The 26990-nt window shown below is 47.8% G+C and overlaps 1 protein-coding gene across 6 annotated transcripts in view; it reads left to right on the top strand.

Annotated features, from left to right (window-relative positions):
- The window catches only part of sh3pxd2aa (SH3 and PX domains 2Aa), a 100031-nt gene that overhangs the window by 57989 nt on the left and 15052 nt on the right, over positions 1-26990 (top strand). For 3 of the 6 annotated variants that reach the window (XM_085408125.1, XM_085408126.1, XM_085408129.1), the window contains 3 exons: positions 5850-5978; positions 19530-19643; positions 23149-23232. In XM_085408125.1, coding sequence (XP_085264251.1) covers positions 5850-5978; positions 19530-19643; positions 23149-23232 — 327 coding nt within the window. Of the gene's footprint in view, positions 1-2698; positions 2744-4786; positions 5780-5849; positions 5979-19529; positions 19644-23148; positions 23233-26990 lie in introns of those variants that run through there. The other 3 variants (XM_085408123.1, XM_085408124.1, XM_085408127.1) reach the window with 2 other exon arrangements.

Raw genomic sequence — 26990 nt, 5'->3', positions numbered from 1 at the left:
TCAGCACCAGTTCAGCACCAGTGGGTCCCAGCTGTGTGCAGTTAGGTTCATGCTCTGTGTCTGACCCCAAAGCTTGGACCTCCTGATTAGATAATGACTGACTGAGACATTAATCGCTTACACATTCTTGTATTCAGTTGTGCTGTGTGGGAATTTAGCTGTAGCTTTCCTTGTGCTTTCTTCTGATGTTGAAATGCAAACGTTAGCATGCTAAACTGCAGCGGTGCGCATGCCAACCATTGTAGCTGCTAGCATTGTCACATCAATGGCTAACTGACATTAGCACTTAGCACAAGGTACCACTGTGCAGACTCTCAGAGCTAGCGTCGGTGTTGACGCCACGTGCAGCTTTCAGCAGGTGCTGCTACTCAGACGTGTTTGGTTGACTGATGGTGAAGAAGCGTGACGATCGCGGCGGTTTTGGTAGTTTGCTGGTCTGAAGCATTCAGGTCCAAGGTCAGAGAAACTCCTCACACCAGCTGTCAGTGGCACGGTGGTGGAGGGATGATGGTTTGGGCACCGAGCAGTCGCTCAGTAGATGCTGAACACTTCTGTTTACCAAAGTATGACACAGATGTGAAGCCGTCTGTCTGTCAGCTACACGACGGCGATCACAGCACAGCAGCGAAAACACTACGTCCAGATGAACTTCACCATTCATTATAAGATTATTTCCTGTTTTCACTCTTGTGGCAGATCATGTTTTCAGTCCATTTTCTTATAAATTGGTTGAAAATCTCTCTGATAGTTTCATGGACACTACAAACATCAGCAGCAAATCAGACGCTGATTTTGGGGGAATTTAAATGCATCATATTGAGATTTCAAATCAAAGCGTTCTTGCTTCCTGTGGTGCTTCAGAAAAGTCGTACAGATATGCACTCATGCTGGATGTCGTAGTCCTTACAGTCCTCAGGCAACGCGTTCATCTTGTTGATGGACTGATTTGTCAGGATGTGCTGTACTGTCAGCAAAATCAACTTTTGTACTTATCATCAACTTGTTGACAGAAAAACTGGACACAGCTGATAGGCCCCTCCAGTCCAAGCACAGAGAAAAGTACCTCAGAGACGTCACTTCTGACGCTTAATTGCTGGGTAATGTAGATGTTTGGGGTCAGAAATGCAGGAAAATTACAGAGGAAACGCTGCCGGGTCGGCTGGTGTGTGGCATCATCTTCCAAGCCTGAAAAGAATTAAGTGTCCGTGTGCGTGTTTGTTTGAAGGGGGAGAGGGTTAGGGTGGAGAGCAGAGCTAATATCATTCAGATGTTGCGAGCGGCTCTGAGAGCGGCGGGTGGGGAATAATAACGGTAGACTGTCAGTGTGTAGGGTTTGACCCTGGCTGACCTGGGACCAGCCGTATCCCACCCTGTGGGGCTAACTTCAATCCACCGGAGCTCCCGAGGCTCAGGAGGACGACGAGAGGGGATTTAGCTTTTATTATCTCACGTGAGTCCACGGAGGAGAGCCGCGGCCTCACGACAGGGACGGCGCCCAGTACAGCCGCGAATCAGAGCGTCCGTTTACCTCAGTGCTGAATTTGAATGTGGACTCTGCTGTGCTTTATTTGATAAAGACCTGCTTCTGATCATCTTTGAACTGCTGTTCGCTCAGAAAACATGCGCACAAACCTTTTTTCTGTTTGGCTTCGTTTTTGTTCCAGTTTAGATATTTAACACTTCTGGCTTTAAGCTTTTCCCATCTTACAGAAGTCTGAGAACCTGCTCAGCCGCCTGCTGCCGTCAGCATTGTGTGCTGCAGAAAACAGATGATGTGGTTGGAGTATTCACTTCTCGTATGTGTGCTGGTGTCCTGAACGACTCCCTGTAGTGCGCTCCACACTCACTGTCTGCCGTTTTATTGGAGTGTAAACCTGTCAGAAATGCTCGTTTGATGCTCGTTTCCACAGCTTTGATAGAAACACTGTTTCGTCAGACTCGTTTACCCTGTTTGATATTCAGCTTATTTATACTGCAACGCTCCACATACATAAGTTTATCCTCGTGTTTATTCTTTAGTGTTCAAATGAAACATTTTCACCGATTTGGCCCCGAAACAGAAGACTGCCACCGGCCGGGTCACCAGCGATCCGCTGGGGTCGGGTTAGGGCTGCGTCTCAGCCGCACAGTCGCTGTTTCCAGAACTACGAGACGCTTCAGATGAGGTGCTGTAGATGCATTTAGGCCTCTGCCGTTGGGTTAAATAAGCTGCGTCATTTCTAGTGTTGTGGAGGCGCCTCCACGCTTTGATCCTTGCTATGACTTTGACGTGCTTCTTTGAGTTTGGTCTGGTTCGAGACAACGCTTTAAGTCATCACAGTGTAGTAGCTGTGTCATGCTCGCACCTCCCCGTCTCCTCTGATGCATTGCGTTTAATTTCCTGGTTTGGGGCTGCTGGTGTTTTCGGTGTGGAGACGGGAGCGTCTTTAGAAGTGGCTCACGCCCCTCAGACATTCCTCACACAGCGATGGAAGAAATGGAGAAAGATGAAACGGGGGTGGGATGGGTGTAGCGAGAAGTGGAGCTGGTGTGTCATTCCTGGATCCGGTGCTAAATGTGAGAGGATCTTATCTGTGGCACGTTTTATTTTGTGTTCAGTGGGTGTGAGAGCGGCGTGCTGCAACATAGTTTTGCTTCTGCATGCCGTCAAACTGAATAATCTCTCTCTGCTTCTTTCCTTCCTTCTCCTCGTCTGCAGTGTGGATGTACGGCTTTACAGACAGCCCGAGGAAAGAGGCCTCAGGTAGATATGCATGCGCTGCTGTGCTCGCGCGACATGCTAGCTGCATCCCTTTTAGGTTTTCGGTTTATTTCTTTTCGCACTTCAGCTTTCTCTCAACATCTGCTTTGCATGCTCCCCCCTCTTTCCCCCAACCCATCCGCTTAAATTCAGCTTCTCTGTCTGCAGCGTTCTCATCCATCTCCGGGTGGATAGAGCTGCTGGAGCCATAAAGCAGCTGGCTGCAGAACGTGGACTTCAGGCCTGCATGTGGTGCATGAAGTGCATTGGTGTGAAATAAGGTGTCAAGTCTGATCTTTCACATTTGTTTTGATCGCTGCCGCTGAGCTCCGTTAACTGTGGGAGTGCAGGAATGATGAGTGAGGGCGACCAAAGAAGAACAGCTGATGTTCCAGCTGAGAGCATTTCTCCTGACAGTATACAAGCGCGTAGCTTCGTGTAGCTTCACGTATCCGAGGCTCAGATATCAAAAGTTGTTCCTTAAAACTGTCAAAGTGCTGCTTTGGGACAAAAAGTAATTGTAAAACTTTCTCAAACATTATTAACTTAGACAAGGAATGTTTTGCAATCGGTTCTGGAATATCGAAGAAGAAAGAAAGCGGTCTTTATTGCTCAGCAAAGCGTGGTTGCCATTACCGCAGCGTAAAGCTTTCAAATAGCTGGATCTGTGCTGCTTTATTACTTCAGGCTGGCTTTGACTGCGTCCTCCACGTACGCTGCTTACTCACTCACACATTAATCCTGCTGGAGGAGATGCTAAAGTGGAATTCCCGCCCTCACCCAGTGGTGAAGTAAATTTATGAGCATTCCAAGGTGTTCGATGCCAGTCCTGCTTCACATGCGAAGATGCTTAACTGTGTTTTAGGCGTACTAAAGCACTAAATGCCTAACATTTTCCAAGATGCTTCAATGCTAGCTGCATTCTGTGTACTGCAGGACTAAAGACAGTTAACCTTAACAGTGGGGTGTCCAGACTCTCCCCCAGAGATAGGGTGAGGAGTTCGGCTGTTCAGGACAGGCAGCGAGCAGCGTCGCTACTCCATCATCTGACTGCCTCCTGGACTCCTGGGAGGACACATAAACCAGGGGTGGGGACCTCCAGGCCTCGAGGGCCGGTGTCCTGCAGGTTTAGATGTGTCCTTGATCCAACACAGCTGATTTAAATCGCTAAATGACCTCCTCAACATGTCCTGAAGTTCTTCAGAGGCCTGCTAAGGAACTAATCATTTGATTCAGGGTGATATCTAAAACCTGCAGGACACCGGCCCTCGAGGCCTGGAGGTCCCACTCCTGCTATAGACGGATTATAGGTGGATCTAGCTGGTGTGATACCATCCACTGGTTTCTGAAGTCTCGGTTTGAAGACTCAACGTGAGTCTTTTCAGAATCGTCATCGTGGGGTTTTAAAACCAGACGTGATGGGGGGGGGGGGCACTCAGCACATCCGGTTTCAATCACAAGCTGTTTGCCAATGTCAGGATTAATTAAGTTTTTTATTCAATATGATCCCAAATACGTGACCATAGGCTCAGCAGATCAATGGTATCGCCCCCTGGTGGTCATTATAAAGAAGAGGAGTTTGAGTCTGTTCCACATTGATGTCACCTTTGAGATGTAGAAGCGGTGTCCAGAGACCCCGGGACAGACCCCGATGACGTCTCTCGACTGGCTCGTGTCTCATCTCCTCCCAGAGGAGCTGCTGAACCACAAATCACACATGTGGCAGAAATGGACGAATTTTTCATTTTGTTCGCTAAAATCTAGTGAAATCGAGGGTTTTGGAGTTCAGGGTAGGAGTTATGGCCTGTATTTATATAGCGCTTTTCTAGTCCCTAAGGACCCCAAAGCGCTTTACATATCCAGTCATCCACCCATTCACACACTGGTGATGGCAGCTACATTGTAGCCACAGCTGCCCTGGGGCGCACTGACAGAGGCGAGGCTGCCGGACACTGGCGCCACTGGGCCCTCTGACCACCACCAGTAGGCAACGGGTGAAGTGTCTTGCCCAAGGACACAACGACCGAGACTGTCCGAGCCGGGGCTCGAACCGGCAACCTTCCGATTACAAGGCGAACGCCCAACTCTTGAGCCACGATCGCCCCCGATCACCAGTAATGACCTCAAAGGGTCCGGTTATTGGACCAGTTTGGAACGTGTGTGTTTTATAGCGTTTTGGCCCCACAGCAACTGTTTATTTTTACTTCCTGCATTAACGTTCGGTTCCTGAAACTCTCGCTAAAGCGTCTCTGTGAACAACAGGATGTGGAGTAATTGCTAGTCAAGTTCATCTGAGTCTGCATGGGGTCACCTCCCTGTGGCCAAACAGGCAAATAAGCGTTTCTGATAGGCAGCATGTGACTTCAGCAAAGCGCTGGCGTCTAAGAGGTTAAACACTGGAGCGGAGGGAGAAAACAGAGCGGGTTAACCCAACTGCAACTCTTTCTTCTTTTGTTTCACGTAAACATGGACCCAGCCTCCTCCTCTGTTTCTCTCTCTCTAGTCGCCTCATATGTTTCTATTTAAGGCCAGCAGTGCCGACTGCTATGATTGGTGTGCTCACCCCCCCCTCAGACTCCCCCGTCCAACGGCTGGCTCCCAGAGGCGGCGGAGGGGAGGCCTTTCCTCTCAACCGCACTGTTGATTTTCCACAGGGAAACTTCACCATTCCTCCACTCATTCGTTCCCCAGTCTTCCCTTCAGACCGTTAGCAGCTCTGCTGTTTCTCCTTTTTCTTTCCCCCCTTTTTTCTCTCTCTTTCCTTTTTGGATTTGGGAGTTTGCCTCAGGTCATGGATCTTCTGTAGATGTCAGATGGAGCGCCTACAAACTTCTCCCTTCGCTTCTTCGCTTGTGTTTTGACTCCTTCCGATGCTCCTCGGTCGTTCGCTGCGGGCCAAGGGTCGACTCAGCTGTATGGCCAGACGTTTGGGACTATGCAGCCAAGTCGTGTGGTCGCATTCTGATTGGGCAGGGACGCACAGCGGCGGGGAGCGGGGTTCGGCCGATGGAGACGTACCGGGCGCGCGGCGGCAGCGCGGTTGGTTGCGGCGGGCGTTCGCGGGGTGCCACGGCGGGCAGGTGGCTGACGGCCTGTTTCTTCCCCTCAGGGATTGACAGCTCGGAGCCCATGGTGCTGGAGCAGTACGTAGCCGTGGCCAACTACGAGCGGCAGGAGAACTCTGAGATCAGCCTGAAGGCCGGCGAGACGGTGGACGTGATCGAGAAGAGCGAAAGCGGTGAGTGGATGTTTTTTTGCTCTCAGTTTACATGCCGAGCATCAAGTGCTGACTTAGATCTACAACCAAACATCGTAGCTCACAGGTGTTGTGTTGAAAACAAAGGAAAAGTGCGTTTTCTGCACACGCTTTGAACTGCTTGACATGTAGTTTGATTCTTCCTGTTTGTACAGTGGCATAAACACACAAAACCACGCTCACTCAGCGCCTCTCTGGATGCTGTCTCCTGTCCTCTTGATTATGTTTCCTCCTTTTAAAACCCCGTCATGTACACACGGCTGCCTCCTGCGTCTCCTGGCTGGGCTTGGCACCACCTGGAGGTGCTGTTTGGCTCTGAGAAGTCGGGTTTGTGGACAGGAATGTCCAGTAATCATATGTGTGCACACACACCACCTCGACAGAGTTTGCTTCATCAGCAGACGCTCCACGCTCTACCTTGCCTTTCCCCCGTTGGAATTCTGTTTAGCGACCTCGGAGCTGGATCTGATTTTCCGTGCTAACAGCCACTGACAGCCAGCAGCTTGCACAACTCACAGCAGAAACTCTGGCACAGACACAGCACGTCGCTGCGTCTCTCAGCTCTTATCTGTACTCTGATTACACATGAGTCCATACTCTTCGAGATATCCGGAGCTCGCACATCTGTGATTACGTGCACTATTGAGTCCGTTTAGGCTGCAGCTCAACATTTTTCACATCTTTGTTTATTTGGCGTTTTGTTTGTTTGCAGTTTGAACACATCAGCATAAATGAGACGATTTTTTATGGGAAGTTTAGAGAGAGCGAAGGCGTCGCATGGGAAGCTGGTCCTGTCTCGATGAGGAAGACGAGAGAACTGCAGCTTTGTTTATGATGTTATGAAATATCGTGTAGGACGAAAACAGTTTTACTTTTTGAAAACATGACATTCCTTTGAACTTGAAAGATAATGTAAATACATGAAAGCAAGTAATGCTGGAAAAGGTGAGCGTGTGGTGGGACACGGGCTCAGCTGACTGTACAACCCCTGCAGCGACTCGATGTTTCCAGGTCGTACAGCTGGTCCATACGTGGGTGGCGTGCGGTGAAAATCTCACCTGATCAAACTTTTTATGACTTTTTCTAAAAGTTTTTGAGTAAATGAACGGTTTAGAGTTTAGAGGTGGGTGAAACATTTCATCATCATCCAAATGACTTCTTCAGGTTCCTCCAACCTTCCAAAGAGCTCATTTGCATAACGAGCGCACCGCAGACTTGTAGGTCAGCGATGGTCGTTCCTTTTTATCACCAATGGCTCCTTGACTCCTCGCTCACTTGATGCATATGAAAGAAAAAAGGACTCATATAGTTTGTTTTTGTTTTCATAATCGTTCAAAGCTGAAACTGTAACAAGAATAAAAACCAGTTATTAATGTCAAGTGTTCTTAGAAACTCTCGACTCTTCTGATATAACTTTGATCGCAGGCACCGTTTGGTGTTAGGCGCACGCATCGCTGAACGTTTTATGTCATGAATATTCATGTTGGCTCAAGTTGCACAGTAGTTTCTCCCTGTGATCCTGTTTCTGTGCATGAGGCCTGACAGCAGCTGCTCACCAGGCGTGTTTAAAAGCAGCGTGGATGCAGAACTCGGAGCGATAGGAGCGGCTTCTGAGCTCTCGGGAACTCTCGTCTCAGAGCTGGATGTGTGCGCTGTCGTCATCGGACGTGGAGCAACGGTGATGATGATGATGGTGACATCACTTGGAGACTATGCCAAGGCAAACACATCTGAGAGCTCGAATAATATCCCACAACCCCCTTCCTGCTTTTCAAGGCTTTCCTGCAGCCTCCTGGTCCGATGTGCTATGTTCTGTCTTCAATGCAAAGACACTGACACTGGGGCTGTTAGTTACAGCTTATTTTCTTTTAATGCGTGGAGTGGAGTGGTATTTTATCCTCTGATCCTCTCCAGGAAATGTTGAAATCCTTTTGTGTACCTGATCTTTTTCATTCACATGCACATTTTCTTTTCTCTGCACACTCGACACACATGTTGTTATGCATTTGCTTTTATTTATTCCAGCAGAGAAGAGTTCAGTCGGGTTTTTCAAGTGTCTGCAGGCTTGACCTGACATAATTACGGGTTCAACCGTGGAGCCGGATGTCGTTTATTTTTGCCTCTATGAGAAGCTATTGGCCTTACAAGTCAAGACCCAGCTGTTTCACTGCAGTGTCGACAAGCTCCGTCATCAGACTGGAAACTGGTTAAGTCATGAGCTCTGTGAGGTGGTGTGCATGCAGCTCGCTTTGTGTATCACTGAACAAGTATCTTACAATTTAGGAGCTGCTAATCTAGTAAAAATAGATTTATGAAGCATCAGGGGGATGGGGCGAACCAGAATCGGTCTGGGCCACCATCCGGGATCTCTCCCTCTGGTCTGGACATGGGAACCATTCAGTGTCTGGAGAGGCAATGTTCCAGCTGGAGAAAATAAATCTGCATATGTGACGAGTTAAATTATATGATGTGTCGGAGTAAGAGGAGGCAGTGATGTGAAGGGACAGAGAGGGAAGGCTGGTGTTTTTAATTAGTCACAGACCTGCGTTATAGCTGGTGCTTGATCAAAAAAAGTGGTCCCTGTTCCACTCTCCTGGTCCCTGACCCACTCTCCTGGTCCCTGACCCACTCTCCTGGTCCCTGACCCACTCTCCTGGTCCCTGTTCCACTCTCCTGGTCCCTGACCCACTCTCCTGGTCCCTGTTCCACTCTCCTGGTCCCTGGCCCACTCTCCTGGTCCCTGGCCCACTCTCCTGGTCCCTGTTGGTTATGATGAAGCATGTGTGGCCTGGAGGGATCTCAGGGAATTTGATGAGGATGATCGAAACACCAGCTCGTCCTGCCACAGCAGTCCCAGAGAGTCACTGTCATGGTGTACTCAAGTGCCTCTGGCATCCTGTTCCACTCTCCTGGACTTTGCCATGGAGATTAAGCAGGTATCTTCTTATCTCAAAAAGACCTTGTAATGCAAAAATGTAGTTTTTACTCAGCGAGCATATTGACATGCTCGCTGTGGCAGTGTTTTAGCCACCTGCTGCCACCAAAAGGCTGACGGGGTATGCTGTCTCCCAGCATGGGTGGTGTGGGCACCTAAGTTTGTCAATGTGATAACTCGAGAACGAGGAGACACAGGAGCTTCAAACTGATGCCAAAGTGTATCTACTAAAATTCTCAAACGAGTTTGAATCTCAGTGACTTTGACCTCAACGTCAGCGTAAACCGACGTAAAAACCTTGTGAATGTCACAACTTGTAAGTCATAGATGTGTCGATCTTGCGTCATGGGGCTAGAAGAGAAGTCGAGGATTGCCTAGATTTGCCAGATCTAGTGACAAACATCCCTGCAGTCTGTTTATCTGCATTTTATATGAAACTAGGGAAACAACATGGAATTGATTACATTTCATCACGACGCTGAGACATTTCACAGCAGAGTTGGAGTTTGGACATTTATTGTTGCCCGTGACAACAGTTCAAAGCATTGCTAAAGAACTGAGGATCCGTCCACTGGTGCTGTGGACGTCTGTAGCAGACTCCGTCAGTCCAGCAGATACAAAGAGTCAACGAGTTTCATTTAAAACCACAGGAGGAGGCTAATGAGAACACAGCAGTCATTATGGTCCATTTTGAGGAGACCACAGTTCAGTCTGGTCCGTAATGGTAGACCAACAAACAGCTTTCCTCCAGGCACCTCTACAAAACGAGTGCCTGCTTGGCAGACTTTTTATGACTCCACAGGTTAATTGTTTCTGGTTAAATTATGCTTGGATCTGTTGGTTTCAGGGCTGACTTTATGTCTTCTAAATACCAGGTTTCTGCATCAGGCTGTTCTAGATCATGGACTTGATTTCAATGATGGATTCACATTTTTTTTACCCAAATCCAGCTACATGTTGGCGTAGGGTCTTAAACATGACCGTTGCTTCGTGTAATCCCTCCCATTCTTCTTTCATTTTCTAATTTCTTTAAGGTCTAATGGCCAACAAGTTCAGAAATGATGTGAAAATTGTACAGAATAAAGATAAAGAGTGTTCAGAAGATTAATTCGTCACCTTCTGAGATCTTTGACAGTGAATTCTGAATCGCAGCGACTAGCCTTCCTCTCTGTGGGCAGACAGAGAGTATATGGAGAAAAACACCCCTCTTCCCCCTGTTTCATCATCCGAGACTAATGGATGTACCAGCAGGACCTTGACTCTAAACTGCAAACAGGATTCTTTGGGTTAGTGTGCCGCCCAAGCCCCACCAGCCGGAGAAGCCATTTGCCCAAATATCTTGGCCTTGCTTACTGCCAGGGTTCAAGAACATTTTGTCACAGTTGATTTTAAGAGATTAGACAGCTTTGCTTCTTTTTCTCTGGTCTTGACTCAGCACCTCATAGAGTATGACGTCCTGCTGTGTTCCCAGATAATACTAATCCTCCGTTTAAGAAAGTTACAGCAGTTTCTGTCATAAAGCTGAAGTCTACATGGAAATACTGATGCCACATCTTAGTTATGTTGAATTATTGTCAGCTGCTAAAATTCTGTTGGACGGAGAGTCAACGCCAGAAGTTTTGGCACCATTTTCCCACCACACCTTTCCGTGTGCCCAGGGGAGCTGGTAAGAATGGCAGCACTTAGACTAGCCCATGACGCCTTTCCAAAGCCCTGTCCTCAGTGAGGTTCATAAAGAGAGAGCCATGAGCTAACACACTGAGTGAAACCTCAGCATTAGATCATTTACATTAAACGCTCCTGTTAACTCGGGGCAAGTCTTAACTTTCGGCTGTGCAATAATTTATTAATTTGCACCGGACTGCTGGATGAAAAATGTCTCTGAATGGATTTAATTTCTTCTTCTCCTGCAGTTGCCAGAATGGCGCTCCACCTGCCCCTGAAGGCTCTGCTCCTTGAATAAGGATACTGTATGTTTACTCACAACTGTGGTTTAGATTTATGAGCAATTATAAAAGAAACGCAGCTTTCAGAGCTGCATCAATAACCCCACTGAAAGTACAGGAAAGACACAGTAAATATATCCAATAATGTTACGCTGGAAATATTGAATGTACCACTGTGGGTCATAAAAATCACCAAAGTGCCAAATTGTGAAATAAAAACTTTATGAAAGCCTCTTAAACATTCTGTATTTAACCTAGCTTGACATGTCCGTTGCTTTAGGCCTTCAGTTGTAGATTATGTTGTTCATTAAGATGTGCCAAGGCTAACTCGGAGGATGTTCTGGATCAGAAAAAGGCTGTTTCGGACAGCACGCTGCGGGCGAGCATTAATACTGACAGCCAGCATTAAACAAGGTGGTTTATCCAGAAGATGGTGTGCTATCATCTCACTACACCCTAGCTTGGCTGCATTAGCTAGCTTCACCCTCAGGCAGTAAAAAGGCGCTAAAGTGCTTCAGTCACTTCTTAGAGTCGAGCTCAGAGAGGCTGGGGATACTGGAAGCTCAGAGGAGCTGCTGTACTTGAAGCTGGCCACCTTCAGGGGGTGGAGGTGAACACATGCTAAGTGCAGAGGTTTAGCCTCACTCCACTGATCGTGATGTTTGACCAAAAATGGTTATTGAAGTTCCTGCTGCCAGCTATCCCCTTTCACTTGTAACAAGTCGGCTCAGTCACAAGACCCCCAAGTTTTATGAAAACTTCCAGGAGGTAACATGAGCTTCAAACTGGGATGTAATGCTTCCACCGTTGCTCATCAGTAAAGACCAGAACCTTGACATTTGTCACTAAGAGGATTGGGTGCCCTTTTATAAACTCTTTTTGAGACTAGCTTTGAAGTGCTTTAAAGTGACACACCATGTGAAATCTATGCTTTGAATATGAAACATTAATCCCGTGAAGGTTTGAGAGCTGGATGAATGATGTAAGCCTGTAGATTGGGAAAGTAGGTTGTAGTTATTTCCATAGCAAAGTTTCAGTCTATTAAATGTACTGTGCTAAGTCATTAGTGAGATGGGTGGAGGGGAAGTTTCTGGAAGGATTTTACTCCAGTGTAAGCTGACTTTCAAAAGTTATCATGATAACCTTAATGTTGTTCTTGGAACAGACAATAGTAGGCCGAGTAATCAAGTAACTCCGTGAAACAAGGAAAAACGTTTCAGGTTAAAAAGACCTTTCATACAGAATTAAATAAGAAGCTGGCGAGTGAGGAAACACTGGCCTACTGAATGCTGGGACACTTCTGCAGGTTGTATAATGACAGGGTGGCTTAACCAGGCTAGACAAAAGCATAGATAATTAAAAATAGCATGTTAAAAGTATGGCTAATCAGTTGAAAGCTAGCTATAGCCTTCGGTCCCAGTTGAAAGCTAGCTATAGCTTGTTAAAAGTATGGCTAATCAGTTGAAAGCTAGCTATAGCTTTCAACAAGGTATGTTTTTGTTTTTTAGCTAACCAAACCCTAACCCTATGTGTAGCAGTTGGGTTGCTAGCTAGCAGGATGGACAAACATGACATTTTTGGCCTAAACATGCTGGATAAACAGTTAAATTAGCTAGCTAAAATTATACATAAAAAACTAGAAACAGTTAGCTGTCGATGAAGGGGCTCTCTGCCTGTGTGGCTGGGCTTTCAGAAGCTCTAGTTTTACAGGCAGTACTTACTGCAGTAGTTTTGCCACCAAGCAGCAGAGGTAGAAGTAGCTGCATGTTTCCAGCAGGCAGTGATTTTGGTCAAGTCTATTGAGCTGTTCGATGTTGAGTCGCATCTTGGCAGTTTATAAAGGGGCCGAATGAAGGAGCCAAATTAGAGCTGTTACACTTTCAGAACGCTTTATTATCCCAATCAGTAACAAACCACAAAAAAATGACCCTAAAACCAAAATCAAATGTATTTTATGTGCTGAATGCTAAATGCTGTGTGTAGCTTGAGCTCACTGTTGGCGCTTGAACTAAAGGAAGTTTTAAGGATACTGATCAGACGCTTGTTACAGAAATGTTTCGTGCTGCATTTCAGAGTTTTTGGATAAAGCAGCAGGTATTAACACTGATGATTCTTGGCACTGCTCTTCTCTTCACTCTTCTTCTCTCTTTAACGACTTTTATAGCTTCACAGAGTTCAGTCTGTGGAATCCCAGCTTTGTGTAGGTACACAGGTTTAACTGAGGACGGTCTGGGTTTCAGTTGGAAACATTCAGTCACCAACATTTAGCATGTCGACCGGATCAAAAGGATATTTTTGGATGATGATGATGAAAATCTCTGGTAGAAAAGCACTGCTTCAGGCTAATCTCATTTATGAAGCTGCTGCAGTTCACGGTAAAGATAACACTGTGGCTAATTGTGCAGCTGGTTTGAGGCAGCGAGAATTGTTGTTCTCCTATTCTTTGAATCTCTCCTCCTGCTAACTCTGCAGAAAGATAAGCAAGTAGTTCAATGCTGAAAAGCAGCACTGCGTTCCAGTCCTCGCCGCTCTCCAGGGGATCTGTTCCCAATTAGAAGCTGAAGGGAACGAACAAAAATGACAGTCATCTCGTAGGTAACCCCTGCATATCACATTAATAAAAGACCTCCCTGTAGAAGCTGATGAGCGTTCAGCGGTCCAGAAAATGAGAACGTGAGAGGAAAGTGTGAGGTGCTGTTTTTGGAGGGGAATTAGCATGAAACACTCGAGCTTTGAAGCTCCAGCCAAACATCTGCTCCCCTCCTTTGTCTTCCCTCGGTCAGTCTTTGCCCATACCACCCTTTTAATCTCACTTTCCTCCTCCCGCTCTGGCTCTGTTCCTCACCTCTGTCTTCTTTTTATCGCGTTTGCTCTTAAGAACTTTGTGTATCTCCTGTTCCTCCAAAGCACCCCCCCCCCCAGGCCTGTTTCAGTCACTGATAAGCCGGCTCGTCCTGGTTACTGTTCCACTATGTTCACTGTGACCTCCACTTTCCCTCTGTGGGGAAAAAAGGCAATTATTGCCTGCCAAGGTTTGGTGTAGTTAGAAGCTCCAATTAGAGCCCAGCGCTGTAAGAGACGCCAATTACTGCCCCTCTGCTGTCTCCATATTTATGCTTTGTGCTGTGTCTGTGTATAAATGTGGCAGCACAATCTATCTATGTGAATATTAGTCATTAGTTTCTGAACGCTTCATAAATCCCCAGAACAGTTGGGTGTACTTTGTCAGACAGACGCTCAGGAGCGTGTAAGTGGGCGCAGAAACGAGAGCGCGGCTGCTGCACGGGTTCTATTTTACTGTTCGGGTAAAGAGACGGCACACGCTACAGCTGTCGAGAGGACTCGGGGAGCTCTGGGATTGCTCTGCTCATTGGTGACACAATCCCTGAATCCCTGTACAGTAGGCAGATTTAAGAAGAGGGCGACAGCTCCGTGTCTCTCCAGAAACGAGAAATGAATCTATTTATTGAAGGTGCAAACAAAAGTTCTGACGCATAGAAAGAATAATAACCACCTGCTAGGCCTGGGTTTCCTGCTCTGAGCGCTTGCTCGTGCATTTCAGCAGTTTAACTCTGGACTTCACACTCGCTCAGTGTTCGTGGGTAAACCTGACCCACATTTCTGCTGAAGATCATCCCTGTTCATGAAAGTCTTTAATGAAAGAACCTGTGCCGTGTCCGAGCCCAAAGGCAGCGCGTCAGGTCAGGAGCACAACCAGGACATGATTAGTCATCGAGTCGGAGGGTCAGACTGTCACACAGAGTTCGACTGAAGCATCCCGAAGAGTCCGACATGCCGACCTCAGCCGTGTTTATTCTGAACTCACAGCACTCATAGCTCACTGTTGCAGCCGTGGCTTCATCCTCTTCTCCAAGGTTAAATTCAAGTTAAAATGTCACCACCTGCATCCTTCACGCAGTGACGGACAAGCAGAAAGCACGTGTCACAATAAACGTTGGATTAATGCTAGAGAAGACGAACAAATTTTGCATTATCGCTTCCACAAGTAGATGTCTGGGGATCATTTTCAGTGGCTGGTCTTGTGCGTTGGCATGAACATCCATGACTTTGTCTCCAAACTGGAAGAAATCGTGTTCTGACCACTTAGACTCTGCATCCTGCACCGCTGACCTCTCTGAATATTTAACTCGACTTTTCCTGAAAGCTTTCTTTGTACAGCTCTGTGCAGCATCAGGAACGACTTTCAGGAGATAATTTTCCACAGTGTGCATCCTCACCTGAATCCACTTTAGCCCTACTTTGAAGTATTTCCATTCTAAAGTAGCTGCCAGTACTTTACTCTTTAGGTGTCACAGAGGGTGGGATGCTTGGAGGATCCAGGCGATGCCAGCACGAGCATTTAGCCCTTCTCGAGTGTTTCGGCCCTCCACACACAGACGTGGACAGTTTAGTCCACACATATGCTGGGACAAGTTCTAGTTTGCTTTAACTGACTCTGAGAACAGTTTCTCCGTCTGGCTGCTGATCTCTGGTCCAGATCTCCTCCTACGAGACAGATTTTCAGTGAAAACTAATCTGTCCACAGGCGGCTCTCACGCGCTCAGGTTTACCGCGATACCAACTGTCTGTTTTTGTCCCAGTCTCTCTCATTTGGTGTCTTATAGTCACATCTGTGTCTCTGTGTTGTTTCCCGTGCTCTGTCTGCAGGCTGTTCAGCACTTTGTGATTGCAGAGGGTGTGTGTGTGTGTGTGTGTGTGTGTGTGTGTGTGTGTGTGTGTGTGTGGGCGGGCAGCAGTGTTTCTGGTCCTCATTTATCTGTTTTTACTGTGCCCACTTTCTCCTGAGCTGGATTTATTAGCGAACTGGACCCTGTCAAAAGCTTGCCTTATGATAGCATGTGTGCACACGATGGAGGCCGGGCCTGCTGCATGTGTTTCTGCCCTTTGAGATGTTTTGTATTGATGTGCATGTGTGAGACGGGCTGAAGAACCCCAGAACTCTCCCAGCCTGTTCATATCTACGCTGTAGTTTTCATTTTTCTTTGTTTTCTCTTTAAAACCTCGAATAAACGTTCTAACATCAGCTTTGATCAGCGGTGCTGCTAAAGAGTGGTGGCGTCTGGCTTTCTTCACTGGGCCAGTTTTTATTATTTAGCGGTCTGGAGGAAACTTTTCATGCTTTTAATTCCCCACATTTGGCTCCTGCAGTCCTCGTGGTTCTGGCATCAGTCGAGCCTTCCATCGTCAGAGATGTTCATGTTGCAAAGCTCTTGCGTCTTATCTGGCAGGTGTTTGATTAGTTTTAGTGTTCAGCCGCCTGCTTTTTCTGTCTCTGTTCAAACTCCTGCTTCTGTTGGCTTCAGTTACTGGAGGTAGGATGTGATATGCGTCAGCTGGGGCGCTCACACATGCCACCGTTGATGGCAAACAGTCACCTCGGTCTCTTCTGCTGGCGTGGGAGATTTATGATTCTGTTTTTCCAGCAGGTACAGGTGGCTCCAATTCTTCTTCAGCTTTTTAAAAGTCGCAATGAATCAGCCTATGAAAGGCCTAATGCGTTTCATATGGCCCAAGCTATTCTTTCTGCTAGGTGGACCTTTCACACTGCAGCGAAAGAGAAAATAAAACGCACAACATGACACTAAAATGGACTTTCTTTGTTTGAATACATCAAACAAAGAAAGTCATATTTAAATTCAAATTTTAAATCTTAATCATCCCAAGGTTTTGCAACACTGACCATATATGGTATCAGATTTATTTAATAGGATTACATATGAAAGCGATTGCTCCTCATATCAAGCCCTGTCAACTCCGACCTCTCCCAAAGTCACACTGCACTGCTGTGTGTTTGCAGGAGTCAGAGCATCAACAAACAGCCAGTGTGACTGCGAGGAAGCTCCGGCTGGATGAGCTACACTGGAGCTACCATAAACTTCACACCCGAGCCTCAACTCTCGCGGCCCGGTACAGGTCCGTGGCCCGGGGGTTGGGCACCGCTGGTGTATATTTATCAAAATCGAGCAGGTTGACCTTTAACCTGGACTCATTTCCTGCAAGTCGCTTTGCAACCCCCATTAGCTTCTGCTGCTCCTCCATCCATTCATGCTGTTCTGACTTAAACAGCATCATGTCTGCTCTGTTACGTGAGACGATCATTTAAATTCAAAGTGCTGCACTGGGTATTGATTCTGTCACCGTGCTTCCTGTTGTCTGTATAAAAGAAAAGCTGTGAGTATAATGTGGTCTAATATTAATTTATTTTACTGCTAAAATATAACATAAGGTAACCCAGTAATTTCCAGAAGACTGTATCTTTATCATGACTTAATCCCATTTAGCCTGAAGTAGAGGAAAATGCATTATTTTTGTCATAACTCTACAACTAAGAGCGGATTTTCCCGGCAGTGGCGACGTGTTTTTCCATTAGTCCAAATGATGTGACTGTAGGCTCAGTTTAATCGTTGAAATGATTTGAATTCTAGCTGTGACTATTACTTCCTATCAGAGCTGTGAAGTTGAAACCAATGCTCACTCTCTGTTGCTGCGAACACACTTCTACCACCTACCTCTCATTGCCATTACTGCTACTTTCCCTATGATACAGCTCTATGTTGCGTTCATATTTTCCGCATCATTCATAACACGTATTATTGTGATTGGTGTCGTGCCGGGTAATAAAAAAAGGGCGTGATGAATTGATTCACCCAGGCTTCTCCAACCGCATTAGAGAGCTGAGCCATATGGCTGTAAATACAGCGGAGCAGCGATGACTTAATTGCTGGACTCGTTTGGGAAAAGAAAAACAGTTTGTTGCTATTAGCTCCTTTATAACCACTGCTAACCACTGCTTTTACATTATCACTTCCACTGCATGCGCACACTCACATTAGACCAGACAGACCCAGGACATCCACACTATTGTTGTACTTTCCACAGTAAGGAGTGAAATGCTGTCACGTATGACCTCACTCTTGCCGTCATATCATCCCTGTATAGGCTGGAAGAATGTGTCACACGTTGGGTTGCAGCCATGCAGCACACTAACGAAGCCACGTCTCCTCGCTTTTTATGGCTAACGGGGCTTTGGTGCTGTCGATGTCGTCACTACAGCCTGACGACAGCCTTTGCTTACAGACGCATGCTAGCTGTCAGACTGTGATCTATGTAAATGGATTGGGTTCTTTTGGTTTTGGTCGCCACCCAATGTGTCATGTGTTTCTGCAATTGTGTCAAGTCAGCTCAGCGAGCGCTGTAGCAGCGTAACGTAGATGTGACCACAAACTTCTCCTTTGCCAGTAGCAATCAAGACGTGATCTCTGCTGTGCAGCCACAGGGTGTGGGTGAAGAGGGGAACGCCACGGGTGATGTTACGCCATGATTTAGGCCATTTGTGAGTGGAAGCCTTTCAAGCCTCAGAAGGAAAGCGAGTTAAACGTAGATAATCAAGTTTCTGACCTCGTTCTTGGAGGAGGCTGTCCTCCTGTGCAGATGGACCAACCAGGGTCTGTAAGTTTGTGACGTTTCTGCTGTGGCTTTAAGTGAAGTTGGGTAAATGTGGTGAACTTCACGGAGGCATTGGTGATGAATTGTGTTGGCTTTTGTTGTTTACCACATATGTACACGCCCACAAAGGCCTGATTGGCACAAAATTTGGCACCAATGTTCCCAGTTCACAAACGCTGAATCCAGTAACTCCTGATTTATCAGGACCAAAAGCAGCTTTTTGTTTCACCTGAAATATTTCACAAAGTCTTCCAAATATAAATTGGAAAACCCCCAAAAACTTTCCCAGTGAAATCCTGTCCAGCGTTTGTTTGTAAACACCAAAACGGAGCGAAGGCTACAAGCTAGCTCGTGGCAGTCAGCTCGAGCGGCATCGTAGACGCTAACAAGCCACGAAGAAAGTAAAGTTCCTCTGGCACCGGTGCTCAACACGAAAGTAACAGCTCATCTCATACGAAGCTTGACTTTTCTATCACACAGTGAACCTGTGATCCAAGTTTACCTCACAGGGTTAAAGCCTCCTCTGGGGGATGGTCACCGGGTTTAAACTCCTGTTTACTGTTGGAAATCCTGCTTTTCAAACCAAACCTGGAGGTGAAAGAGAAGCTAAACAGCAGCTGCAGGAACAAAGGGGAACTCGGGAGGTGCACACCGCGGTGTCCTAGCTCATAACCCAGGAACTCTGACTGTGCTGTACAGTGTGGTTGAATCATCAGTTGGAGGAACCAGCATGGACCAAACATGGACTACAGGCGACTGCAAAACAACAGCAGCACAGCATGTTTGACTGTGAGTCAGTGAAGGGTAGCAGTGTCTTTAAAAGCCCAACACGTCCTAGCAGGTTGATCTTCAGCAGCATCACCGAGTGCTGTTTTAAACCACCGGTGATGAGTTCCTCCTCGCCCCAGCACTCCCAGCACTCCCAGCACTTCTGTGTCTTTCAGTGTCTGGTTTAGTAATGAACACCACTTTCCAGGAAGGTGAAACTCTGAGCTGCCACGAGCTCCCTTTAGATGTCCCTTTGACACTCACACAGACAGGAGCAGCCTATTAGACGTGCTGTTCTCCCACCCCTACGTGGGCTGTATCCAGTAACGTCTCTTTTTTGGTGCAAATTGCCCCCGAGCTGGTGTGCTCACCGACATCCGTCAGGCCTAACTGACAGCACTAATGTGTTCTCCTCAGGTTGGTGGTTCGTCAGCACAGCGGAGGAGCAGGGCTGGGTCCCGGCCACATACCTCGACTCGCAAAATGGAACCAGAGACGATTTGGATCTGGGAACATCCAGGACTGTCGAAGGTTAGTGCTGACACAAACACGGCGTTGTTACATTCATAAAACTTAAAGACATAAACGTCAGTCTGCGTGTGCAGGGGGCAGCCCATCCTTTCTAGTTTCCTTCTGTGTTCATTCTCATCACATCATCCACAAGTTAGTGCTGAACACACAAACACATTTCCAGTCACACATTGGGAACCTTGGAGACCACAGTGGCGGCAGCAGCACGGTGAAATGGTACCAGACTGCAGCCAACGGGGTTGCAATATTTTGGCACCACAGAAAATTCCTTCCAGCTCCCCCGGGACGCCACGGCTCTCGTTTTGTTGCGACCCTTTCCTCCTGAATGTTTAGTCTGCCTGCTGGGACGGAGCATTTCCTCACTGTGTCATCCCCCCCCCCCCCCTGAGATCTGGAGCGTGCAAACGCACAGACGCATGCGTGCAGTTTATTTGCAGATGCATGTAGCAGTTTATGGGATGTAGAATCCCGCTGGATCCTCCTGCAAACACTTTTCCGTCTCTGTTGCGACACATGCTGGGCTCCATGCTTCAGTGGGCAAACAAACACAAACAGCTCAGTTGCTGTTACTCGCTGCTCCTTTTGAGGAGGTGGCAGCGCCCGTAACAAAGATTTAGTGTTGTTTTGTTACATTGTGACGTGCCGGAGTGTTTGCTGCCTGTTGATTGGATGCATGTGTTGTTAATGGTGTTTCTGTTTGTTTTTGAGTTGTGCTCAGAACTTGTTTGACATCTGCTGCAGATTCCCGAACACCAACACCCAGCTCTCGGGAATACGTTAGGCTTATTATATCTTTGTAGCTTTGCCCGTTGATTCTGACGTCTGATTTATTCAGCTGAACTGAATGGATGTTGCATCACTGAATGAAACGGCACGCACGAGGCTCGTGCTCTGACTTCGTGCAGGTTGACCGCTGCGCTCTTTTCATTGGCCTCGCTAAATTTACTACTGGACACTTTCAGTTGAGAAAAGTGGAGCTAGAATTTTAACAAAAACAGGAAGAGAGGGCGAAGCATCTGAATGATCTGGTCACCTGTTCATCTGCTGGAACCTCAGCTAGAAACAGCTCCGCTCACATTCACGGTAGCTCGACCATTATCATCATTATTGTTTTTATCGTTGGTCATTTTTATTTCTTTTGGTTTTAATGTGACCTCTGAAACACCTCGATTGGCTTCCTTGGATGTCGGACAGCAGCAGGTGTTGGTTGGTAAGCCTCTAAAAGCCCTTAGAGGAGGCCTGTGTGTGTGTGTGTGTGTGTGTTACATTTTCTGTCATATACAGCGTACTTTGACAAACAGATCAATGATGTCATCACAGCTCGTTTCTTTCATTTCCAGCTGCTCACAAAAGTGAAGCTATTCCTTGAGAGAGCTGTCCATGCCTTCGTTTCATCTTTACTCTGGTGTCAGTCTGTTATCAGTGAGCCGACTGCAGCAGGTCCAAAGCGCTGCAGCACTGTTACTAACCAGCACTCGAAAGCGAGACCACATATTTCCATACTAGCATCGTTACTGTCACTTTTTGAACTGGCTTTTGTCCGGCATTGCACGAGTTCGCTGTCCGAGCTGTCCCGAGGTCCTTTGCTGTGACTGCTCCTAAACCGGGAACCTCCCCTCCACAACATTTGAAAACCCAATTTTATTCTATTTTTAAACCAGAATCAGTTCAGACTAATTTTATTTGCGTTATTTCTCATTTTATGTTTCTTTTCTGTCTTTTAATCTCATTCGATTATTTTAGAGGTGCAACACTGTGAGCCCCAATCTTCAGGCTGCAGTTCTTTCCTTTACTTGTGCCTCGATATGATGCCAGTCAGAGCAGATCTATCAATACAGCCACGTATCTCAGGCATGTAGAAAGTTGTTTAAAGCCTTTTGTGGTTCCAGAGTAAGTGACTGAACACCAGGTAGAGGAACCGGATTACAGGAGCAACGTTGCGTAAGAATACTCTGTTAAAAAGCCTCAAATAAACCAGAGTTGGCATCAGCTGGCATCTGAGGCTGACATTAACTGCACAAAGCTCACAGCTGCACATGCACTCTCTTCCCCCTCATCCTCCGTCAGTCCCATTTTCCCGTTAGGCCTGGTGTCTTTGTGTTTGCACACATTGTCACTTCTCATTCCTGATCTCTCCCTTCCTGCTTCCCATCGTCTCTTACGTCTCATTATCTCCGCGTGGTCGGTAACCTAATTCCACTGACAGCTCAGCTCGCTAGGGAGGAACCGACAGGCACGCCCAGCCCTGCTGAAATTACCTCCAAATAACATTTCCCTGTGTCCCTTCCTTTAAGCCAATATATCAATTAAGAGGTCAACGGGAGCGGGATGGCGCTCGGTGGGATGGAAGGAGCGCCGGAGAGGAATCAAAAGGGACAGCGAGTGACAAGGAGCAGAGTCAGAGGAGCGATGGAGAGATGAGCGAGGACAGAAGACGGAGAAGAAATGAAATTACTGCAGGCAAAAGAAAGACGGAGGACAACTGCTGTTTCCCTCCATCCTTCCCGTCATTAATATTTTTCCCTCAGGAGGCAGCAGAACAGGAAACCGGCTCACGATGTTTGATCGCTGCTTCGTCGTACAAGCTTCGAGGTTAAGAGTTCGACACACGGCAGCCGCATAATGTGTCGAGGCCCTCGGAGATCCTGGAGCTGTGTCTGTGATTGGTGTTCTCGTGTGTGCGATAACCGCAGACGGCATAATAACCATGAACGTAACCACGGTGACGTCCTTATCGGCTTTTGAAGCGTCAGTGTTAGCAGGATTAAACGTGGTGTGCATCTGCACCGCCGCAGGTCACACTGGACGTCAGAAGCACTTCAGTGAACTTGTTTCAGATTTGAGCCTCTGATAGCTGCGCCGTGTAGCTTGGTATGGATCCTGCAGGAAATCGAGCCGGTGCTATTTTAAGCGATGTGGAGCAGAGCTTCTGGGATGCTCCTAAAATAAGCTGCATTGTGTTTGTTGGAACAGCAAGCAGGAGCTTATTAGCTCTGACGATGACATCGGAGCCTGAACGCGACACCGCTGTGTTCCCGGCTTTGCTGATTTGTTAAGGCGGACGTGTCCACATTTGGAAGAGTGCTAAATTATCAGCTGGTGCTAACAAACAGCATGTAGCGTGCTGGTCACACTGGTCCCTGATAATCAGTGTGGTGGGGTTTGTAGCTTACACGCTGGTTCCTCCAGCCATGCCATGGTCTGCTGTTCCAGGCAAAATACAATTACTGTCCTCTTAAGTCCAACACAGTCAGTTTGCACCAAGCAGTCCACCTGCTCCCCTCATTTCGTTTCCGTGGTACTGCAGAGGATTTGATGGCTGAAATGACTCGTCCCGCTTCGTTTCTCACCCAGTCTTTAAAACTCACAGACACACTTCCTGTAAGAGAAGCAGTTTGAACGTGTTCATGACGACTAACAGCTCATTTTGCTAAAACGTGCTTCTTACACTAACTCGTCTGTTTTGTCTTTTGGTTGCTGCTCCGCCCCCCCTCCCCCTCATCAGTTACTAAGAGACGCAAAGCCCACCTGAAGAGGCTGGACCGCCGCTGGACCCTCGGCGGTATAGTTAACCGCCAGCAGAGCAGAGGTGAACATGAAAACACACAAACACACACAGAGACAGACACACAGAGACACACACACACGCACAGACAGACACACACACAGAGACACACACACACAGAAAGACACACACAAACAGAGACACACACACAGGACTTTTACATTTTGCAGTTTTTGTCATCAGATGCATGTTTCTCTGGTGACCCCATCTGATCTTGTGTGTCCCTGTGTGACCCTGTGTGTCCCTGTGTGTCCCTGTGTGACCCTGTGTGTCTCTGTGTGTCCCTGTGTGTCTCTGTGTGACCCTGTGTGTCCCTGTGTGACCCTGTGTGTCTCTGTGTGTCCCTGTGTCTCCCTGTGTGTCTCTGTGTGTCCCTGTGTCTCCCTGTGTGTCCCTGTGTGACCCTGTGTGTCTCTGTGTGTCCCTGTGTCTCCCTGTGTGTCTCTGTGTCTCCCTGTGTGTCCCTGTGTGTCTCTGTGTGTCCCTGTGTGTCCCTGTGTGTCTCTGTGTGACCCTGTGTGACCCTGTGTGTGTCCCTGTGTGTCCCTGTGTGTCCCTGTGTCTCCCTGTGTGTCTCTGTGTGACCCTGTGTGTCCCTGTGTGTCTCTGTGTGTCTCTGTGTGACCCTGTGTGACCCTGTGTGTCCCTGTGTGTCTCTGTGTGACCCTGTGTGTCCCTGTGTCTCCCTGTGTGTCTCTGTGTGACCCTGTGTGTCCCTGTGTGTCTCTGTGTGTCCCTGTGTGTCTCTGTGTGACCCTGTGTGTCCCTGTGTGTCCCTGTGTCTCCCTGTGTGTCTCTGTGTGACCCTGTGTGACCCTGTGTGTGTCCCTGTGTGACCCTGTGTGTCCCTGTGTGTCTCTGTGTCTCCCTGTGTGTCCCTGTGTGTCTCTGTGTGTCTCTGTGTCTCCCTGTGTGTCCCTGTGTGACCCTGTGTGTCCCTGTGTGTCCCTGTGTCTCCCTGTGTGTCTCTGTGTGACCCTGTGTGTCCCTGTGTGACCCTGTGTGACCCTGTGTCTCCCTGTGTGTCCCTGTGTGACCCTGTGTGTCCCTGTGTGTCTCTGTGTGACCCTGTGTGTCCCTGTGTGTCTCTGTGTGTCCCTGTGTGTCTCTGTGTGTCCCTGTGTCTCCCTGTGTGTCTCTGTGTGACCCTGTGTGTCCCTGTGTGACCCTGTGTCTCCCTGTGTGTCTCTGTGTGACCCTGTGTGTCCCTGTGTGACTCTGTGTGACCCTGTGTGACCCTGTGTCTCCCTGTGTGACCCTGTGTGACCCTGTGTGTCCCTGTGTGACCCTGTGTGACCCTGTGTGTCCCTGTGTGACCCTGTGTCTCCCTGTGTGTCTCTGTGTGTCCCTGTGTGACCCTGTGTGACCCTGTGTGTCCCTGTGTGTCTCTGTGTGACCCTGTGTGTCCCTGTGTGTCCCTGTGTGTCTCTGTAGGGGCGATTGTGGCTCAAGAGTTGGGAGTTCGCCTTGTAATCGGAAGGTTGCCGGTTTGAGCCCCAGCTTGGACAGTCTCGGTCGTTGTGTCCTTGGGCAAGACACTTCACCCGTTGCCTGGTGGTGGTCAGAGGGCCCGGTGGCGCCAGTGTCCGGCAGCCTCGCCTCTGTCAGTGCGCCCCAGGGTGGCTGTGGCTACAATGTAGCTGCCATCACCAGTGTGTGAATGTGTGGATGACTGAATGTAGTGTAAAGCGCTTTGGGGTCCTTAGGGACTAGTAAAGCTATACAAATACAGGCCATTTACCATTTCTGTGTGGCCACAAAGATCTGTGCAACAGTTCAGGGTAAATGAGATGTTAGAGGTTAATAATTTGGAGACTGTTTAAGATAAAATGACTCTTTGATGTGTGGTCCTGTCTCAGCAGCATTAAGTGGGAGCTGTTGTGTTCTTCTTTATTTCCTGGATGTGGATGTTTGTGTTAAACGTGGCCAAAGTGAACGATTAAGTCAAGTAGGGCGCTCGGTGTTTGTAATCCCTGTGAGTTAGAAGCTCAGGCTGTTCTAACACGAGTCCTTTTGTCAGGCTCGGTCTGCTGCTCGATACACTAATACAGTGTTTTTAATCACACAGCTGTAGCTGCAGCTCTCCTTTCACGTAATCTGCATCGGTGAACAACTAACACAAAAACAACAAGTGGCCCAGTATCTGCAGCATATTGGGTGGCCATGAGTCAGCTCTGACAGTAAAATCTCAAATCTTGCTCCCTCAGACGTGGAACGCTCCCCGGCTCTCGCTGAGAAGCAAAATAATTGGACCGCATTAAACAGATTTAGATAATGAAGCGCTCGGCACCCGCAGCACGAGCGCCGCGACCTCGACGGCCGCCGAGCCCCGTCATGTAAATGGTTGCGTAACAGTGTTGTTGCTTCATTAGCTTTGAAAGGCTGTTTATGACTTTCACATTTCAGTTTGAATTTTTGGATACTTGTGGTTTTGTCGAGTCATTTTTGCGTAAATGCTGAAACGTGAGAGAAACAAACAAGCGTCTCTTTGCTGAGGAGCGAGCCGGCGCTTTCTAATCCAGACTGTCGGTTTGTCGCCTTGTAGCTGTGCCGTGTTTACGGAAGCTCGTCCCGAGCCCAGAAAACAAGGGAAAACCTCTAAGAACCATCTTTGTTTCTCTTTACATTCCCCGACTGAAGCGCTGCGTCCACTCAGTCCTGGACCAGCAGGCAGCAGAGCACTGATTAATGGTTAATCCGACCCGGCTGATCTACAGAGTGGGCTCCTGATGGAAGTGTTGAAGTTGACCTAAAGCGGGCTGTAAATGAGAGCAGTATGATGGAGATGGAGTTGTACGTCACGGCCACGTTAGAGAAAGGTGGAGGTGGTACCTCGGGCTGTGGGTGGACAACAACCTGGACAACAACCTGGACAACAACCTGGACTGGTCATGCAACACAGAGCACCTGTATAAAAAAGCCCAAAGCCGACTGTACTTCCTCAGGAGGCTGAGGTCTCTTAACATCTGCAGGAAGCTGCTGAGGATGTTTTACCAGTCGGTGGTTGCTGGAGTACTTTTCTATGCTGTGGTGTGCTGGGGGAGCAGCACAGCAAAGAAGGACTCATCCAGGCTGGAGAAACTGATCAGGAGGGCTAGCTCTGTGGTCGGCATGAAGCTGGACACTCTGGTGACAGTGGCAGAGAAAAGGACATTAAAGAAACTGCTGGACATTATGAACAATGCTGGGCATCCTCTGCACACGGCCATAACTCCTCTCTGGAGGGGAGAGGGAGGGGAGACAGGAGGACAGAGGAGGGGGGAACAACTAAGCTGTAGTGCCTCTTCACTTCACTGTGCAATACTTTTTGTTAATATCCAACAGTGCAATAGACTTCAATACTTGAAACGTGCAGTTCCCTTGTATTCTTGTTCCTATTTATTCTATTTATCCCTTTCGTATATTTTATTTACACATGTCTCTGTATTTATATATATGTGTATATATAATATTCTGCTCACGTTCTGTAACTTGCTGTGCTCTTGGAAACAGAGGAACCCACCTGAGGGATTAATAAAGTTTTATCTTATCTGAAATGTGGTTGAGAAGCAGGGGGGCATTACTCATTCACATCTCCCACTCAGCTGGTTATGAATTCAGAGTGGGGACCTCTTTGTCACCAGCCGTAGTGGCTAATGTAGAAATATTAAAGGTTTACCGCTTCGTTCATGGAATGTGACCATACGGGTCGGCCATGTCCGCGGGAATGTCGCCTGACTACAGCTGCGTCTCCCAGAACGACCCAACGATCCAATGGAAAGTGTGAAAGTGGGGCAGCGGCC

This window comes from Rhamphochromis longiceps, linkage group LG6 (assembly GCF_057381845.1).
Source record: "Rhamphochromis longiceps isolate RC_006_pf linkage group LG6, R_longiceps_female_GT1.1, whole genome shotgun sequence".
NCBI lineage: Eukaryota > Metazoa > Chordata > Actinopteri > Cichliformes > Cichlidae > Rhamphochromis > Rhamphochromis longiceps.
The sequence above is the reverse complement of the archived record's forward strand: the minus strand, read 5'-3'. Positions and strand labels throughout refer to the sequence as shown.